General features: G+C 41.8%; 1 protein-coding gene across 2 annotated transcripts in view; it reads left to right on the top strand.

Moving 5' to 3' along the window:
- The window catches only part of LOC118223880 (neuronal migration protein doublecortin-like), a 48,072-nt gene that overhangs the window by 8,368 nt on the left and 25,232 nt on the right, over positions 1-14,472 (top strand). For both annotated transcript variants that reach the window (XM_035410900.1, XM_035410901.1), the window contains exon 3: positions 4,174-4,517. In XM_035410900.1, the coding sequence (XP_035266791.1) occupies positions 4,174-4,517 (344 nt within the window). The remainder of the gene's footprint in view (positions 1-4,173; positions 4,518-14,472) is intronic.

The following is a 14,472-nucleotide window of genomic DNA, read 5'->3' as shown; positions in this document are numbered from 1 at the left end:
AGTTAATTACCCTGTGTTCATGCAATTACTGGATAGGCCTTAGAAATACAAAATGTAAATTCCATGTGAAAATGCCCCACACAAGGCTGTGATCCCAGGGTCCCCAGCTGAGACAGATTCCTCTGTATCGCCTCCCTGTAATGCGGGAACTGGCCAGGTGACAGAATGCACAGTTAGCGTGCTGTGTCTGAGCTTCTTGAGTGAGTCCCTCACCCAATCTCAATGTGTGGGAAATGTAGTGCCTCTGCGTCTCGTCTCCATGGGGAAAGCCGATTCCGTTAGAGCCCGGCTTTAGTGCCGGAGCAGCTGCTCGTCTGCCTCTCCGGCCAGCCTGCTACAGGGGATTAGAGCGGGAGACTTTGGGTCTTCAGCCCCAATGCTGACCTGCCAACGGCATCAGGCAGGGACCGTAATGCAAACTCAGCTCAAACTCTCTCATTCAGTTAGGAATCTGACATTTACCATGTTCCTGTGTGCACTTTGCCCTTGTTTGGAGGGTGACGATATGCTACATCAGGTAAGTTGGTAGCGGAGTAGTGACCATCTGACACACTCACCATTAACAGACTATTTAAACTCACACTGCAGCCATTACAAACATCACAGAGTCCATTACAGCCGAGTGCATTCGAATGAACCATTAAGGCCCATAGATGTCTGTGATAGTGCGTAAATTGGCACCTTCCAGGCATTTCCAAGGTGTATGAGACTGCATTCCCTCGTCCAGAGGTGCAAGGGCTCTCTTAAATGCTTTACTGGCTAATTAACTTGTCACAGCACAGATTGTAATCCAATTAATTGAGAAAATATCCCGGGAAAATGGCTGGTTTCTGCGATTAATTACAATCCTAACTGGGCTGTTATTGGATTAGCTATGGTGAGTTTTGATTTCACTTCTACGCGCTTCCCCTGGTTCCCTGAGAGTACATAAGATGAAGACATCATGGTGGCTGAGGCCCTGCATATCCTCAGAAACCCTGAACACATTTTTCTGATTACAGTTACACTCGACTACTCTATTGCTGACAGGAAACCTCATCCAAAAAATGTATCATAAAGCATTAACTGAACTGCTATGTATTTTCTTGGAGGGTTAAAGGCTTCAGGTATGTGTAAGGTTATTATTGATTATGTATGAAATTAATAATTAATGTCAGTTTATCTTACAGTTCACAGACCATGTCACAGCTGTGAGCAGGATAATCACCTGGCTCAGGGGCTTTTAGATGGAACATCTCTCCAATGTTGAATCTTGTGCAGTGTAATGAGTAGATAATTTCAATTAGAAGATAATCAGAAGCAATTATAATTGGCAGTTATGTCCATTTGATGTAGATTGTGTATCTTGTATTTGTCTCTGATCCCAAATAAATCATGTTTTCTCAGTACAAATTGCAACCAGAGACATCAGGGTGAATTCTGCCGCTCTGTAACCTCTTTGTAGAGCTGTTACTGAGAGCACTGTCAGTTGAGTCTATTTAAAACACCTCTTATAATAAGTGTGACTGCCTCCAGGGAGGGCACATCTGGGCCCAACTGTTTCTTTCAAACAGCAGGAAGATTCCGTCTGCCTTTCAGGAACTGCGGTTGATCTGATGGCTTGGAATCCTACCCTTGTTCTGTTTGGCTTGAATGTTAGGCACGTCTCATTAAACATTAATTATACCTCTGTTACTCTTACTTGAACTAGTTTCCCATTTTAATTAGTTCACAAATCATCGTTCCGTGTCATGAACCAGAAAAAAGGCCCAAACTCAGTTTTTAAAATCAGATGATGGGGGCCCATAGTTTTACTGTTTCAACGGACTTACAGTATATCATTTTAAATTTGAATACGCCTATCAGGGTGTATACAACACTCGACTTGCTGTTTTCTGTATTATTCACTCCACTGGTACTCCTCTAATCCATCATGTTTGTAAGCAAGCCCCATGGATGTTAGACAGAGCAAAAATGACTTCCTGACTGAAACAAGGAATAGGAAACAAGAGATTCGCTTTAGTGAATATATCATATTGTCACAACATATAATCTCCAGCATAATTCTTGAAAAGTGCATTGTGGTTTTGGGGAGAGCTGATCTTTTTTTCTTTCAGATAGTTTTCCTGATTTGTGATTCACACTGAAGGGACGCAGTGGCAGAGCCTGCTTTTTTCTGCACAGTAAAAAGTGCCTGATCTTTTGACACAGAACCTAAAGTATGCAGTTTGAAGAAAACACCCTGCATGCAGGAATAGACATCTCCTGTAGATGTGTTGTAGATGTGGTGAGAACTTGTGAGAGAGACTTTCTGTCAGATGCAGAGTGGAAGGAATGGGGGGAGAGAGAACGTTTAGGAAACCAGATTTAAAAAAAACAATCATTGTGCAGAACTTTGTATACCATAAAGTGTTTTTCCATATGGAATGTCTTTATAACACAAGCAAACCATTTGTGAAATTCCTGTTGAGCCAAACATTTTGTGGAGGGCCTGTATTTGGCACTTCCTCTTCCCCACATAGACCTGTGACCCCTGCCTGTCCTCTCTGTCACCATCTGTCTCTGTGGCAGGAGTTTTCGGTTACGTTGAATACCCTCTCTAAGTGGGCTTAGCCTTCTCTGTAGACAATTCCACTCTGTCTGCTCATTTGTTTGTGGTGGATTTACTCAGCGCATGTCAACGTCTAAAAATGTCAAAATGTCCTCCCCAAAACACATTAAATTATTATTTTTTTATTTAACCTTTATTCTACCTGGAAGTTCCACTGAGATTGAATAATGTAAGTGGCATGTATACCTAAGGTCATTGGAACAACGACAAAACGCAGGTCCGATCAGGTACAATACTCATTATGTAACAGTTATTCATAGCCATGAACACAATATGTCCAGTACACAAAGTTAGAATAGGCAAGGTCAGGGAGTCATGTTAAGTCAGACTAGGAGGCATGACAACAAGCTACAACATTAGCTTGAATTACAAGTGTAATATAAGCACTGGACGGAGGTACACTTGTACGGATGGAGCTGCACTTACACTTACATCTCCTCTATCAGAAGATTCTGGAAGACTATTGGAGGACAGAAGGGGATGAGGGCTTTTCAGTGTCTCTTCCTCTTCCATGAGATAATTGACCCCCTACCCTCCCCATGTGGCTTTTTGGTCAATATGTGCAGGCTGCAATTAGAGGGAATGACACCCGGGGTGGGAAGTCATACAGACTCATATTTAAAAGGACCGGCCGGTAGATGACAGATCATGTCCTGGCATTTATTTTTCAGTTTCCCCCAACATCCTCTAATGGAAGTCCGATGATGAAAGCTGAGCAGTAATATTGTCATGACAGCACATTATTGATTGAAAGGACAGAAAGCATTTCCCAATAATCATGTGACGCTGATTTTAATGCTGTTGTTAGTTGCTAACCATAAGACCGGTGCAATAAAAAGTAGCGGTCCAGGTATATACTAAATGGCTTATATTATGGAGTTCTGGAGTGTGGAATATATCTATATCTCACCAGACTACATACAGTATATCTGCCCATTGTACAAATTAAATTTAATATTAATGGCATAATGCTTCGTATTTACATAATATCCTCTATCTCAAAAAATAAATTCCTGAGCTGATCCAATGTCAATCTCAGCAATACTGAATGTACAAAGAGCCTTGATTTTGACAGCCTACTACTGCCAGTTTCATAAATGAACAAAAGCACCACCTCTTTGATTCATAGCCAGAAATGTTGAAGCAAATTTGCCAACTCTAGATAATGAGATGGAAGCCACTGTGCTGACCATTTTAAATGTAAAATAAGTACACCTATTTTCAATATTAAAAAGAGGGAGATAAAATCATGTGTAATGAACTGTGGTCTAGATATATTTGTACGTTAATGAAATGTTATTTCATTTACACGTGCTATCAGTAGACCCACAAAAAAAAAATTACAGAAAAATCTTGAACCTTATTCAACTAATAGAGGTATCCGATGACCTTGTTACCTTGGTGAGAAATTTCAGATGAGCTGTGTCCCATGTGGTATTTAAACCTGAAACCCTTCCCAATGCTCCATTGTGCTATTAAGCACACATTCCTGAGCAAGCAGAAAAAATATGCACCGCATACTGTAGAAAAAGCGAGGCCTTCCTCCTCATCGTCACTCTCGTCACGCTTTCCTTCCGTCACAGGAGAGAGCTATGTCTGCGCGTCGGAGAACTTCTACAAGAAGGTCGACTACACGAAGAACGTCAACCCCAACTGGTCCGTCAACGTCAAGGCCTCGGCCACCCAGAAGGGCCTGCAGTCGCTAGCCAGCGGCAAGGGGGCCGGCGAGGCGAAGGAGAGCAAGGACTTTGTGCGGCCCAAGCTGGTGACGGTGATGCGCAGCGGCTCCAAACCGCGCAAGGTGGTGCGAGTGCTGCTCAACAAGAAGACGGCCCACTCGTTCGAGCAGGTGCTGACCGACATCACGGAGGCCATCAAGCTGGAGAGCGGCGCGGTCAAGAAGATCTACACTCTCGACGGGAAGCAGGTACGGCACACGCCTCTCCGGCCCCGGGGCTCCACCCCTCTATGCTACATGGCTCCATATTAGAGTACAAAGGTATGTTCAGCGGGTCTCAAAATGTGGAGCAGGACCCACTGAGTGATTGGTCCCAGGATGCCTTCAGGATTAGTCCTGGAGCACGCAATCTCATAAAGGTGTCAGAGAAATGTCTCTGTGCATCTATCAAAACATCAGTGATGTGGGTTGTATTGATACTTCTTTTTAATTTCTGGGAAATTTATTATGGTACTATCATGGTATTAACATTACGATTGTCCCACTGTGATCACTTTCAATAGGCATTTCCCTTGTAAAACTTGAGGTGGCAAATATAAATTTAAATTAGTTTGTCTCAGCATTATCAGTGAAAAATACACCCAAATCCAAAAAGAATTTTTGGATTTCCAATGCTAGTCCATAGTGATGGAAAAGGTGACTTGCTTAAAATAAAACGCAAAAGTCAGTGCTTTCTATTGAAAGAAACATGGGATATCATATTCCTCCCTGTTCTTAACAAATTAGATGAGACGCAGGTGTTTAGACAAAGCACAGTGGTGTGGGACCCACATTTAGGATTACTGAAAGTATTGCTTTCATGGAGAGTGCAGTAGCCACAGGCCAAATATAGAAATCATCACTGAAATCTGATGTTGGTGAAACTTGAGAGGACAACAGTAACCATCGAGGTGACATTCGATGCGGCAATCGGCAGCGTCTGGCTAGGTTTGTTGGTCCACAAAAGAACGTTGTAGCTTTTTCATCTTTTTTTTTTCTTCTTCTTTACGATGGATCCAAAGGCAAGGCGATGCTCTTTGCAGAACTGTAAGTGATCTGGCATCTGAATGTGGGGCTTCTGTAACTCAAGCCGCTCAAAAGCCTCACTGAACAGCTCAGCGTACACCGCAGATATGCACGAGCACCCCCACTTCCTCCTGTTAACTTTAAGTACCGCGCTGAAACACTATGCCCTCTCAGCTCTGAGGAGCATCTGACTCTAACAAAGCAAGGCTTTATGGACGCTTCAAGTGTCCTTGAGGTGTTTGTACAGTATGGCTACATGCCAGACCGCCCCTGTGTTCCTTTGTGATCTCCAATCAGTGCCTGACGTGTCTTGTGAAGTGGGCGTCGCATCTATGGACAGGCAGGAAGTGGTTTTGAAATTTGGGATTGGGATGCTTGTGGGGGTTGCATTGCTGGTGTCCCCTTGCCTTGACAGTGATGGAAGGTTTTGCTGTGTGGGTCATCGTTGAATTAGGAATGTCATGTCATGATCCTACTTGTTCCCTGCATGTTCAATAAGGCTGATGTACCCTATGTATAACGCCAGTCCCTCCTCCATTTTGTGCTTCTCATAATGTTTTAGAATCAAAAGCTGCTTAATGAAGTGTGTGAATGTATTTTGAAATTCCAGAGAACTTTCGTGTCACATTTAACAGGCTATTGGTCTATGATTTGCATGCATTGGTTATGTATAATATCCTAGAGAAGGTATAATTTAAATGATGAAAGTCAGCCTTTTTCTGTTCATAAAAGCCTTGGGGTGTATTTTACAGGAAGTGGGGCATTAATGATTACCCGAATTTAGAATAGCAATTTATTTCCCACTATCTTTTAAGATTTATTCGATATACTGTATGGCAGTGTTTTCTTCCGCGGCACACTTTCCAAATTTACAGAATCTCATGGCACACCACTCTCAAAAGCATAAAAAAATAAACACCATTATCAACATTAAGATTTTTTTAAAGGATTTTTCACACGGCACACCTGACCTTGCCTGACGGCACACCAGAGTGCCGTGGCACACCGGCTGGGAAATGCTGCTGTATGGTACCATATTAGAGTTATTTCATATAGATTGGAAAGACCGATTTGTAGTTGGGAAGCCCTACATTTAGAGCTCATCAATGGGCCTGCTGTGCAGATTAAAGATTTAAGATTTAATCTAAACCATTTTGGTTCTCACTCTCAGGATGCAGACCATGTGATTACGGACAGACATGAGATTATGAGTTTAATAAATAACTGGGACTGTGCGTGATTTAGATTGTTTTCAGTTTTCTATGGTATCTAGGGCAGGGGTGTCCCACTTGGCTCAGCAATTCTTATGCAGTTTGAAAGCTATGGGGAGAGGACAGGACCAGACAGGGTGCATAGATGCAGTATCCAAATATAATCCACCGCCAGTACATTTAGCACTGTCATAGAAAAGCACTCACCACATATTTTTACACATTATTTGACACTTCCAGAGTGAGCCACCTCAGGGCTGTCTTTGTGTGGACGGAACAGTCAATCAGCCTACAGCTAGTTTTCCCTCATGCATTCTTCCCCCGAGCCAGAGGCAGATTGTCTGTTATTTGTGTTAAACATAAAGTCAGTCTCAAGTCTTCAAGTCTAAAAGGACAAGCATTGTTTCCCTCCTGATCTTTAGTGACCAGAAGTGGTGATAAAAGTAGCTGAGACTGTTACTTCTGCTTTAGCATGCCACAATGCAGGCGTATCACAAAAGGCAGATATGAAGGGAAAGGCTCTGTCTGGTCTGTGCTGCAGTACTGACTTTAGAGGGATAGTCAGTGCTGCAGGCATTACATCTATAGGAGCTTGGTGATCCAACAGGTGGCACCCAGCTGCTGCCAAGGGCCTGAAGCTTGTCAGGCATCACACCACCTTTTGTGTCTGTAGCCTTCCCCCCCCCCCCCCCCCCCCCCCCCAGTTTCTGTTGGATGACATATCATCCTGGTGGCCAACCATTTCCTGTTTGCCATTATCTTGCGAGAAGGCACAATTGTCTCAGAATGAAATAGACCTGCCACTTTTACTCTATAAGCAGCTGATGAATTACACCGATCACTATAGATGTGCCCAGTGGCATTTTTTTTTAAGGAATGTACTCAGTGATCCCTTGTGAAGACAAGGCCGGCTTTGATTTGGGAGCACTGCTGTGAACCAGGTCAAGGGCTAAGGCCTTCTGGGAGAGAGGTGTCGTACCTGAATGCAGGGCTGTGCCCATGACTGTTCTCAGCCGTGCTGTGTGGGCGGAGTCACGGGATGTGTACTGTACACACGGCGCAGACAAAAGGCCTTTACTGGCCTCTGGTGCTGCGGGTGACCTGGGCCCACAATAAAGATTCTGAAGTTTAGAATGATGTCACTCGTTCAGATGCGACAGGCACAATACACCGGATGTGTGTACAGGGGCTTTCAAAGACTGCACAGTCATTGTGCAAAGGCGTTTGCTGCTTCAGATCAAAGAAGTTCAAGTGTGGTGCATTTATCTGTGATCTACGATTGTTTCACTACTGCCTTTGAGTCAGGAGTAGTGAAGCAGGATTTAAAAGAATTTCGGCAGTATAACTTCTAGACCTATTGAAGTATACATATGACAGTGGATGGTTCAGCATACATTGCAGGATATTAATCCAGACCATTCATTGAAAAGACAGCGGTGGGTAAACAATGCAGCACCTGTAATAAAATGTAGTAAAGGAGTGGATGAGGAAATACTAAATCAGAGGTAAAGTAGTTGAGGATGTGTGCATATAAATTGTGTCTCCATAGTCTATTACAGGTTCTAAAAAAGTAGCAACAATATGTTTCCTCTTTGTCTCAAAGATAAAAATATATATTTCTAAAAATGAAACCTAACTTTATTCTGAATGTTTTCATAATTACATTTCCATAATAAATGTTCAAAGTATAATATGCACCATAGTGTATGTATATGTTTACTCTCATTTCTTATGAGCTGTGGAGCCATCATCTCATATGAGGACAAGAAAACAGAAATCTTCATGCTATTTAAGCAGCGATTCATGATTAATTTGATTGTTATTACACCAAGTACCGATCCCACAGCTGTTTAAGAGCTTGAGTAAATGTTTAGTTTTTTCTCTTGGAATCTCTCCTCTCATTATATTTTTGGTGAGAATTACACACACGTGGCCTGTATTTGCCGAAACATGAGAGCGCAGCACAGTCCCTCTGCTAGAGTGAGGAATCAGTGAGAACCGCTCGCACCTGAACTCATGGATACCTTCGCGTATTCTGGGCTACCGATGGTGTCTTCCACCCAACCCAGTGATTCCCTCCCCGCGCGGATGGCTCTGACACGGCTCTCTCTGGTAGGCCTGAGCCACCGCCTTTCAGCCAAGCCCTCCAGCCATCAATACGAGCAGTGTGGGGAGGAACGAGTTCCTGAGTCAGCATCAGGGAGATATGCGCCTGCAGCCTCTGATAAGCCACTCGGCGTTGGTTGGGGAGGGGCTACAGTGTGTGTGGCCTTGCAGTGCTCAAATTCCACTGTTTTTCCTCGCTAAGTATCTGTAATAACATTATCCGCCCTCACACATACGGGGGGGATAACAGGCCGCCATTGTCCCTGCAGTACACTGAGTTCTGGCTGAAGCCACTAGCCAGGCCTGGCTCTTTGGTGGTTAATTCACATCTAATTCCAAATCCCGCTCTTCGTATACCGCCATTGATAACACTGCACCCAGGGAAAACCGGGATTGCGAAAGCCATTGCCTATTTTCTGGATGCTCCTACAGCCTTTTTTTCCCCCTCTAGGGAGGTTGTCCTCAATTAATATGTACTTTAGAGCGCTCTCTGATCTCTTCCAGAATAATTCAGTTGGCCGCATCACGGAGACAAAGGGTGGCATTCTGGCCACTGACACCTCCAACGGGAGCAAGATTTGCAAAAGATCACACCCAGATAGTGTATGAGTTTTAAAGTGTGCGATGCAGTGATGTGCTATGCAGTGTGGCATGGGATTTGCTGATCCACGATCTACTGCGAATAAAATGAAGCAGCATTGCTGTATTTTTCGACAGCACTTATTAAGCCCATTGGCAAATTGGTGTGTAACTACTAAAGTGAATAATCTGGTGACTTTAAGTCACCATGTCCTGCTGTATCAGGCTTTAACATGTAATGACAGTATGTCAATAATGACCTGTGAGACACAGCCTCTCTCTCTCAATTTTCTCTCTCTCTATTAAATGGCTTTAAGTCTATTTGTTGAGATCGTCCCAGAGGAACTCTTTAAAACTGTATAGAAGTATAACTGGCCTCTGCTGAAAAGCAGTGCTGCTGTGTCATCTTCAATTTGTGGACCTGGGAGGCTTGTTTCTGAGGCATCTGTCCTAATGTGTCCCATGCCACAGAAGCCATTTTCTGTTTGGGGTAAAAGAACACGGCTGCCTGTTTATAGGAACAGCCTGAGCTTGGAATGGACTATATCATGGGACTGTAGGACTTTTATTGTCTCTCTATGTGTTTTGTTATATGTTTATACTGCTGTTTATTTATTTAAATCATTGTAAAGCACCATGTGATTCTGCTGAAAGGTGCTATATAAATAAACTTTACTTATTTGCTGACTTACTTTTTACATTTCTGCAGACTGTGTGGTGGACCTTGGCTTGATGTAAATCAATCTTGATTGGACGAGGCGCAGAACCAAGTCCAGGTGGACAAGCCAATGCTTGTTTTCAAACCACTTCATATGCCATTGTGTGATCAGTTTGATCACAAATAACACAATGGAATACCCCAAGGGGACAGATGGTGGCTTTCTACCAAGAACAGAGAGAAGTTCAAGGGCTCAGTGGTTTCTGAAAACATCAACCTGTCCTTGTGCATGGCTAGGCTCATATTTCAAATTCATCCTATTGAGAGAAATATTTATTATAGATATGGACATATGTATTTTGAAAATTAATTTGTGATGGCTGAAACATCATCGTTAGATTTCAAACTCTATTTTGTGATCTTCTAGTTGCCTAATTAATACTGAATGTGGAAAATATGTTTCTTGGTATCTTGTACAGAAACGCATGTGTAATATTTTAAGGATCGTTTTGTATTAAGAATCTTTTCTATTTAGATATTCTCCATCACATTCCTGAAGAATATTAAATATGCCCCCTAGACAATTCATGGAATTATTGGAATTTTGCCTGGCTAAGAAGTTATGTAGTCTTGCTATGCTTATTCTCTCAGGTTATTTAAACATTGTTGATTGATTTCACCCTTGTATTGTTTGGCCCTCTGTAATCCCCCCCAGCACCACTCCCCAGTCTCCACATAAAAACCCCAAGTTCCTTTGTTGTGCAATTTCTTGCAATGGGCAGCCTGAATTTCTTTGTATTTGTACAAATGGTTACCTTTGTCTTCAGTCAGTTGTTGACTACAGTATATAATATAATAATATTAGATAGGCTGGTGTGTCTCCGACAGCATTGATGCCTCGAACCCTCAATCTTTCTTACACCCTTCCCGCAAGTCAGCATTTCACTACATTCACATACATAAATCTCTACATTGCCATTAGTTTTAGACACTGATCTATCAAGACTGGATTGGTCTGGGCAATTATGTAATTAGATCATTTTCTGTGGGAAACAGTCTAAATTTATGACCAATCAGTTGTATATTTTTTATGACAAATAGAGGAGGTCTCCATCATTCTACAAGTGAATAGTTGTCTTTTGATAGTGAAGCTATCATTTGTCACCATTTAGCACTATTTCACACTTGCAGTTGTTTATTTTTTCCTTGTCATAGTTTTCCCTTCACACATTTCTGTAGTATTGATTAGATCTGCCTAGAGATCACCAATGAAAATAAGCCTTTGAGCCAACCTAAATGAATAATTAATAAAAACTACAATAAAATACGATTCCTTTATAGAACGGAAATTGCTTTTACTTACATTTGTACCCATGTTCTGTTCCTGTGAGTTGTTGTGCATGGTATCTATGGAGCCTAAATTTCATGTGTAAAAAACAGTAAATTCAGTCATACCTATTAGCCATTAAACTTGATATAAATAATCAATGTATAGTGAATGTAATCTTATTTAGTGTTCAACAAGCTAATAGCTACAGTATATTCAAACCTTTTCACATTCTGGCATCTTGACTTCGATGCAAGAAACCTCTACTGGGATGTACTCACATATTTCATGGATATGTTCAATCCTGTATTGATTCAGAGCAGGCATCCAGCTGATATTTATGTCAACTGGATGACCATACAGAGCTGATAAATAAGACTTGATTAATGCATCTGTGTAATATAAACATTACTGGATCTGTGTGACACCTGCTCTAAAATGATTGCTCCGCACCAGCAGAATATCAATTCGGAAACATCCATGTTTGGAAACTACAATCGTGCCTGCTACTGGTGCATAGTCTAGCTCTGATCACGTTCAGGATGTCCCAGAATAGAGCTTTCTGCCACTGCACACCCACATAGCGTTTTTGGGCTTTGACTGACACTTGGACACGTGTCACACAAGTCTGCACTCCACGAAGTGTTCAAAGCTCAGTACCCAGTCTGCAAGACGCAGCCAGAGTATTGATGTGCCCCCCCCCCCCCCCCTTCCTCCCCCCTTCGTTCTACTGCTGCTCCTATCTCCATCCATCTCTGGCAGCTGGTGTGACTGGTTGCTAGGAGACTGTGTCTGCAGAATAAAGAAAGCCATGATGGGGTGGACTGGTATGTCAGTATTCACTTCCTGGATCCACATAGCCCATAGATTAGGGTAAATAAAGGCTGACACTCCCACTTTCTTGTAGATGGATAAAAACCAGAATTAAGTTTCCCCTGATATGCAAAAGCAAATTGGATTAATGCCAGTCGTACTGCTGCACTGCCTATTGTAATGTTTCATTCTGTCTGCGAGTTCAGTCTGTGCAGCGTGTGGGTACAAAATGGTGTGAAGAGTTCACACGCCAGTGGCTGTAAAAGCTTGCAGTCTTGATTTATTTTGCCCTTCCTTGCTGGCTGACTCCCTCTGAGGTCTTTAATTAAAATGTTTCATTCAGCTTTAGAGCAGAGAGGGATTGATGAACAATTACCATGCAAGAAACATTTTCAGTGACACACGCATTTCAGCTTCATCAGGTGTACTTTAACAGATCAAAGTCGTGGAATGAATTATAGAAGTATGGTGCATTCATTATAAAAAAAAAAATAGAGAAATGTGATATTGGTTATTGAATGTTGCAACAGAACGTTAGCATTCCCTGGGCAGAACTGAGGTCCTTCACGTGCCCTTGAATGTGCATGTGGGGGAGCGGCCATCTTGCCACTTCTTTCTCACACTGAAGGCAAGCACAGCCTAAGGAAGTGGGGGAGGGCCGGATTGGGCAGGTTGTTTTAATTCACCCCAAATACAGAGCGCTCCTGTGCTCTGGGTAGCGGGGATGCATCCTTCCTGAAAGGGGGACAGTCGTCACAGTGATAGCGAATAACGACACAGCACCTTGCCATATTTGCTTTGAGCATTATCCCGTCTGTGTCACAGACATGAGAGGCATGTGGAATAAGCTGTGCTCCACTCAGACATTTTTTTAATGCCATTTTCAGTGTTCTCCACACACTGTCATTTTTAGTTAAACAGGTGAATGCAATTATATTCTTGATACAGAGCATCTGTGAAATGAATGTAATGTAATGATCACTGTATTTAATCCATTCAATCTGAACCTTTTAATATTTTTCATATGCTAATGTCTTACTGGAGGCATTTCCCCTATTTATTATGAAAACAAATTGCTTCTCTTTAAAGAGATGTAAGTGATGTAGAGGGCAGCTTGTAAAACATGCAGGAGGGAGACAGACTGCAGTTTCAGCTGAGCTATGCAAGGATCATGAATTTTCCTAGACAGTGGGAGCCATGCTGAGCCTAAGGAGTTAAAAGTATGCTGCAGAGGAGATTGCCATGGTGATGTGGTGGTCTACAGTATTGGATTCGGTTTCCTTGACAACAGCACTGGGTGTGCTGAACATGCTCTTTAGCTCGTCCTTGATGTGCAGAAATAACAGTGGTATTACTATTACTGCTACTGCTGCTACTACTACTATTACTACTAGTACTACTGCTACTACTACTACTATCACTACTAGTACTACTGCTACTACTACTACTACTGCTACTGCTGCTGCTACTGCTACTACTACTACTAATAATAATAAAAGACATTTAAATATTTTCTTTCATGGTGTTGGAAGTGCTTTCAAAATAATAGAAAATAAAATAAACTAATAGGACACTTAACCTTATGGAACTAAAATGAGGGGCGATGGAAGGAAAATTCCTTGTGCAAATGCAGCATTTTAGCCACCACTGAGCACATACTGCTTTGAAAATGATCGATATGATCCTGAAATCTATTATAAAGCTGTTGGCTTGTGAAAAGAGCCCAGCATTTCTCAAACATTTTCACCATCTGCCAGAGATGTAAGGCATGGCCATTTTGACATCGATAAAGTGTGTAGCAATAGTCAGGTCTTGAAGATATAAATATGTAGATTTTTTGGGTTTTCAGAGTAACTGTGATTAAGAAAAAACCTTATATATATATATATAAATATATAATAAATACATCTGCTAATTCTGACACTGATATGCTGGTTAATGTTAGTGAGAGGAACATGAAGACCTGATACTATACTTGTAAAACCTGCAGAATTTTACAAAAAGCTGCCAGTTTCCATTGGAAGCTGTCTACCAAATATTGGTAAATTTGGAATTTGATTGTCATCAAGACCAAGGCATTTAGTAAAAAAAAAAACAAACAAAAACATGATAAATACTGTTGAAAGCTCCGTTCTGAAATAACTAATATATCTGACTTATGAAATGCAGTATTAGTGAACAAGTCATTTACTGCTCATACAGGATGTAAACCAGACAACATTTTTGTGACTTTTGGCAATAGTGCCTAAAACAACCACAGAAATGAGGCCATGAGCCAGGCATATGAGTTCTGACAGTGGAAAAGGATAACGTGAAACTGAGACGGAGACAAGACCAGAGATGAGTGGAATCATGGGAATACTTCTATTCCTTTTTAATCTTTTATATGATTTAACTCAAGGTTTTGTTTTTTAACGTTGTCTTTGTTAGCAACTTTAATGTTCA

Source organism: Anguilla anguilla, chromosome 3 (assembly GCF_013347855.1).
Source record: "Anguilla anguilla isolate fAngAng1 chromosome 3, fAngAng1.pri, whole genome shotgun sequence".
NCBI classification, from domain to species: Eukaryota; Metazoa; Chordata; class Actinopteri; order Anguilliformes; family Anguillidae; genus Anguilla; species Anguilla anguilla.
The sequence above is the reverse complement of the archived record's forward strand: the minus strand, read 5'-3'. Positions and strand labels throughout refer to the sequence as shown.